The 6,634-nt window shown below is 36.6% G+C and overlaps 1 protein-coding gene across 1 annotated transcript; it reads right to left on the minus strand.

Moving 5' to 3' along the window:
• Positions 1-907: 907 nt before the first annotated feature.
• Positions 908-1,451, minus strand: LOC108380363 (uncharacterized; the record flags this gene model as incomplete). The annotated part of the gene is made up of 1 exon (XM_017636733.1): positions 908-1,451. A coding segment is annotated over exon 1 (544 nt), but the record flags the coding sequence as incomplete, so codon positions are not given.
• Between the last annotated feature and the right edge of the window lie 5,183 nt (positions 1,452-6,634).

The following is a 6,634-nucleotide window of genomic DNA, read 5'->3' on the forward strand; positions in this document are numbered from 1 at the left end:
AATTGATGAAATTAATCCGCTTAATATCGATCTCAAAATGATACTTGCGCAGGAGAAATTTTAGGTCTAAGTATATCTACCATATAAAATTTCAATGCGCGATAAAAGTTTGAATCTTGAATGAAAGAATTCATGTCATAGTCTGTAGACTTACTGTCAATTAAATCTAATAAAATCGTTAATGAATTAAATCACTCAATTTTTTTGTAGGTTTATAAATTACTATTGTTAAAATTTAAAAATCCGAATCAAGCCAACTTCTATTCATCGCCACACTATAGCTAGCCCTAAAGCCCCTATGTATTTCAGAATATATCCCGTGTTTAGAGAGTGTATGTATGTGCTGCTCTCTTGGCCAGATATATCCTAAGCACCTCTCCTTCCACGTGAAACGGACTCACACTCACACTCCAGGAGAAGGTTAAATGCTGTTTATACAGTTGGGATTTCCCTTTCTGATCGCTTTCTTTATCGAGTTAGAATCTACCGCCAGGAAGAGCTCAGGTCCTTTTGGGGTCGTGGCAACAGCCAATCAGGATAACTAATAAGTCTCCCTCGCCTCGATCGGACGCAAGAAGAGCTCTTTGGGATCGATACAGAGTGCTAAAGAGGTAACCGATACATATTTTCCGTAACAAATAGAGACAGAGCGAAATATGTGAGTGTGAAGTGCTTGAAATGATGGCCGGCATGAAAAACCTCGAAATTCTTATCAGACCAGCGGAAGTTGTTATGAGCTGGGAAAATTCCTGAAAGAACATATCTACATATGTATATAATTATTTGTATTTCTTATATATTAGTTTCGATCTAACTTAGTAAGACNAAAAAAAAAAAACACTCTCGCACTTATAAAATCCTGCAGCTACGAATTGTTAATACCATTTCACATTTTTTAATTACTCACCTTCACATTCCATGAATGGGTTATACTGCTCGCAATAAGCCGACGGCGTTAACGCAGCCGCAGTTGCCGCCGCCTGAAAGTGTGGCATAAATAACGCGGAGCTCTTCTGCATATTCAAGACTTGTTGATAGACGAGAGAAGCAGGATCGTAAACGGGATCAAAGCGTAATGCACCAGGCGACGCCATCAGCGGACTACCGCCAGCTGCGGCGTGATCACTGTTGAGCAGCAGGTGCTTGAATGCGTATTGTGCATTGGGCGGAAGCGTCGTGGAATAAGTCGTGGACGCGATGGGATTGGCAATTGTTGGAGGCACTGGTTCACCGATACGTGGTTGCATTGCTGCAGCAACCGAATTTGGGCTCCCTGTTATGACGGATGCTGAGCTGCTAATTTTTGCGTGCTGCGTCAAATGTTCAGCGCCAATGGCATTACTGTGCGCCATCGGAGGTGTGGGATTCTTAGAACTGTGTGTTTTATCGTCTAAAATGTGCGCGATGGAAAATGATGATTTTCTGTTGAATTTCATAGCTGCGGTTTCCATTATGTAAATTGCAAAGTCGCTAAGGAATTTGATAACAATAATTGCTAACGGGTAATACTCGTAACCGCGCACTTAAAAACTTATCGCCAATTTCATGCGACAATCACTGCCGGTACGTGAGTTTCACCCTCTCTTTGATCACTGGCATTAAGTCACTGCCGAAAAGTCGCAACGAATAACCAAAAACCGAATTCAACCAACCGCACACAACGACTGGTCGCAGACTAATAAATTGTTTTAAATCGTATTTCCATATAAAATATAACAATGATAATGCGCTGGTAATAGATATCTCTATTAATAATATTAGTTGTCATAATGGTTTGAAGGTATCGCACCGATGATGATAGTGCCCAATGGGTTATACTGATAAGGCGTGTTACGCTGCTGACGCTCCTACCAAAGGTAAGTATGTACGAGCAAGGCACAGTGTTTTTAGCAGAGCGTTTTGTTGTGTAAAAAGGAAGTTTCGGCATTGTGTTGTTGGACTATCTCAAGAATCAGAAGGATTTATATGTTAGATGAATAGGACGCCATGAAGCAATAGCAGTTGAATGTGGTTTTGATGAACTTAGTCATCTTATTTGACGCTACACATAGCGAAAGCAATGAAAACACCTGATGAAGCAGCTCTTGCAGTTTTCGAGAGAAAGATTCTGCTAAAGATTTACGGGCCTTTACGCGTTGGCTATGGCGAATACCGCAGACGATTTAACGATGAGCTGTATGAGGTTTACAACGATGTAGACATATTGCAGCGAATTAAAATTCAGCGGCTCCCCTGCCTTGGTTATTTCGTTCGAATGGACAGAAATGCTCCAGCTCTGAAAGTATTCAAAGCGGGTCGCGATGCTGATAACAGAGGAAGACGAAGGTGTAGAGTATAGCAAGATGTTCTCTAACTTTGCACCTGATTTGCAGATATACGCTGTATATGCTATGTTTTTCTGCTAAGGCCTTGGGCCTTAATGGTCTCTGCGGAGCTAGGCAGTGGCTAACCAGCCCAACCTAACCCAATTTCTTCCCTTCTTTGCAAAGTTACGTTAGTTGTTCATCCCTTGCTATCAATGTCGACCCATAGTTGCTGAGCCAAAGGATATTTTTACATCATCATCCACGACATGTCCAAGTCCTCGCAAGCGTTGAATCTGAATGCGTTTCACTATGTCCATACATATCATTGTTTAACCTATAAAGCTCGTACATTTCGTCAATCCATAATCCTCAGATAGATCTCTGACTTATGGCTCTGGGTTTAATACTGACGATGTCAATGTCATCTGCATATACCGGCAGCATCGTACTTTTACTATACATATATGCTGCCTGCGCAAACCCAGTTAGGTTTCAGACGACGCAAAGAAGATTTTCCGGATTTAGACAGAGCTGAACACCCCAAATTTAGATATGGCGTCGTAGTTGCAGATTCAAGTTGAATTTGAAATCTAAAAGAAGGGGACTTATCTAAAGTCTTTTCCACGATTTGAGGCACTGTGAAAATGGTGGCCAATGGTGGATCTGCCATTCCTGAAATCTCACAGGTAAGGCTCTACAGTTTTTTGCATGAAGGACTCCAGTCTTTCGCCTAAAATTGTTAATATGACTTTGTCAGCAATGTTGAGATTTGGTATAATACAATCAAATTCCAATCTTCGGTCATGCATTCTTAAGCACAAATTTTTCTTAACAGCTGATGCATGCGCCCTACCAGCTCTTCGCCGCCAGCTTTCAACAACCCGGCCGGTGGTATACCGCTTATTAGAATTTTAAATTTTACTATCGATTAGCTGAGCTAATGGTCACTGTGCAAGTGGCAATAATATGTTTTGATTTGTATCCATTTAGCCAAACAGCACCGACACAAGCATTAATCTTAGTGTTGTTGCTGTTGTTTGTTCTTTTTCTTTCTTCGATTCGTTTTTAGGTAATAGGCGAGAAATTGACGATACAAACAAAATTGTACCACTCAAATGGGTATACTTCAAAGTTGTTAAAGGGTTGATTATAACTACAAAAAAATACATATGTTTAAGTACATGAATATCAGAGTACAAACATTCATACATACATACATATCTGTGGACTTTTGACAAAATAACCTCTGTGCTTTTTTTTTGCATTTTTATTTAACTTTCATTAAGATACTATCTTGAACTACTCCTATTAATGACTAAACAGCTTTGAAGAGAAAATGACCTTACTTGAGAGAAGTTGTTTAGTCAAAAGTCCACAGATATGTTTACTCGTTTTTATATATGGGTATTTATTAGACTGTCCCAAAAAACCAAGTTGGTTTTATATTTAACGCATATCCCTTCATTTTATTGGTTTTGTCTTAAAAACTATGCAAATAAAATTGTATGCAATTTGGACCACATGGCAACCCGTGCCGACTCAGGGACCGTAATTATTATTTAAATTTCAAACCCTATTAATATATGTAAGGATATTGAGGGATAAAAATTGCAAGTTTTAGTTCAATTAATTTTTTTTAGATTTTGAAGATGCAGATTTATCTACTAGAAATGCGCAAAAATATTGAAAACATATTGAATTTTTTGCATTTTCAAAGTTTTCATGGACGATAAATTTAAGTTATTAACTAAAACTTCAATCAAAAATCGGCACAGGTTTTCGTTATCCTACGGCCATACAACTTCACATTTACGCTATTTAGGCTAAAAATGCGGGGGGTATGCAAATCAAAATTTGCCAAAAAATTTGTTTCCATATATTCTTGGGTCCGAAATTCCTCTCTACGGCCCTGGGAACTCATTCATTCTCTACATTACCTGATGTGCGGTGGAATCATCTCAACAGCTACTAAGTAATCAGCAGCTCGTCTATCGCGAGCCTAAAATTTCAACATCTTGAGTCACACTTCTTTCTCACCTCCGTGGAACTTATGCGCAAAGGATTTAGCTGCATGCAAAGCTTTGCTACAAGAACGGGCCGTATTTTCCACAAACCTTAGAGGTCAACGTTCAACTACCTCTTTCATCTTTCTCTGTGTATTCTATTTTACTAGTCTAGTTAGTTAAATGAAGGCAAGTTTTTAGCTTTTTAGGTGCTGTGGCTTTCGCCCAAAAGCTCGACATGAAGTTCCACTCTAAGTCCGCATTCATCTAAACTCCTTGGAATTGCTTCAAAAAACATTCCGGGTTTCAGCTATAAGTTTTAAGAGTACGTAAGGCGACATGAGTCTCGAAACCCTCAAAGGCCTGAAAAGTTTGGTGTGAAGCTCGAACTCAAGTATTGTAGTGTGCTGGGTATGAAAAGGCGTACCCAAAACAAATAACTGATATCTCTCTTACTCAAAGCGTTTTCTATTTCGCTCAATCTATATTTCTAATAAAAAAAATATACAAAAGCTGAAAAAATACTTGGGTACTTTATGGAATCGGTAGCCTGATTATATGGAGTACTACAATTTATTAATTATTGGGGAATCAGTGTGTTAAATGGGTAAACGATGGTCGTTAGATGCTACAAAATTAATTGGTTGGCGATAAATCAAAAATTAATTTACTCAATGTATTATTTAGTAAAAAAAAAAAAAATTCGCTTGTTTATCGTTTATGATAACCAATCCTTCCATGGGCGCATACATTTATGTATTGGATATTCTGGCTGCTCTGCTAGTCCAAATTAAGTCCACATTGATGGATTACTTTGATTTTATTTTCCTAGAAAAATACCAATACCATTTACCGTTTGCTGTTTCTATGTGTAAATATTATCTAATTGATAATGTCAGATAGCAAATAAATTGTTAGGCATAGAAAAATATGTAGTCGAAATATGTTGATAAATATTTAGTGTGTATGCAAGTAAAGTTACGCCTTAAGTTATCGAATATTGGGAAATGATCAAATTTATACTTAGCTGAAATTCATTTTTTTTTTTGTGTTTTCTTAATACTTAGGGTATTCACAGTGTATGATAAGAGCTAATTACATATGTATATGACTATTTTCTATAAGTTTAAAACATTTTGGCGTAGTTAAAAAATCCCCTAAAATCATTTTAAACGTTATTTTTCGTTGGCAAAGACTTGAAGACATTACGACGCTTAACACGTCTTGTGAATGCCCTAATTATAATTGTATACATAAGTGTTTTCTTGCCATAGTTTTTACTGTGGTTTTTATCTTTCAATTAGTTAAGTTGATACCTAAAAGAACAAAGTGTCATTGGAACCCATCGGTTAGCTGATTATTTCTTCATATGGTTTTCAAAAACACTAATGAGCCCATATAAATTGATTAGTGTCCTGTGACAATTTACGCAATATAGTTACATTCATACCAGTGATGGGCATAAATAATTAAAAATTTGTGTATTTGGATACTAAATACTCATATAGATACTTAATATTTAGAGATGAACAAAAAAGTAAAGTAAAAATATTTATTTGCCTATTCAGGTGTTGCTAAATACTAAAGTAAATGTAAACGAAATATTTGGGAGATGAAAAGGCTAAAGGTTGCTAAATACTGAAGTACTAAAGGATTTATTAGACTTCATGAAAAGAGACGGTTATTGATAATTTTTATTGTTCTTTCGAAATTTAACAAATAATGAAGAATAAACTTTCAAAAAATTGTTTTAGTTTTTTTTATTTTTTTTGCGATTTTTCGTGTTCAGAATTATTTTAGTAACTTAAGGGATTTTTCATACTAACTCTTAAATGCCAAAATTTTTATTTTTCGGTCAAGAATAAGGGGGGGGGGGGGGGGGGGGGGGAAAAANATTGCAGAACTTTCCTTTATTTTTTCAGAGTTGCTCGAATTATGTTTTTCGGTTCCTTTCGGGATTTCGGCCTTTTCAGTACAATTTCGGGGTACACAACAAATTTCGGAAACACAAACAACCAAAAAGAAGACAATTTCGGGAGTTTTCTGGGACTTTTCTTTATTTTTTTCTTGGATTTTTTTGGTATTCTTTGTTCTATATATTTCGGTACGTTTCGGTATTTTTTCGGGATTTTTCGATATTGTGGGATTTTCAGTACTATTTTGGACCCTTTTTAAGTTTTTCAGTATCCTTCGTGTTACATATTTTTCGGAATCTTTGGGATATCGTAATTATTTCGTGATTTTCAGTATTATTTCGAGTTTTTTTCAAGACTTCTTTTTATTTTCAGGATTCTTTACGGGATTCCTTGGGTTATATTTTCCAGG

This window comes from Rhagoletis zephyria, unplaced genomic scaffold, assembly GCF_001687245.7.
Source record: "Rhagoletis zephyria isolate East Lansing unplaced genomic scaffold, Rhagoletis_zephyria_1.1 Rzeph_scaffold_18985, whole genome shotgun sequence".
NCBI classification, from domain to species: domain Eukaryota; kingdom Metazoa; phylum Arthropoda; class Insecta; order Diptera; family Tephritidae; genus Rhagoletis; species Rhagoletis zephyria.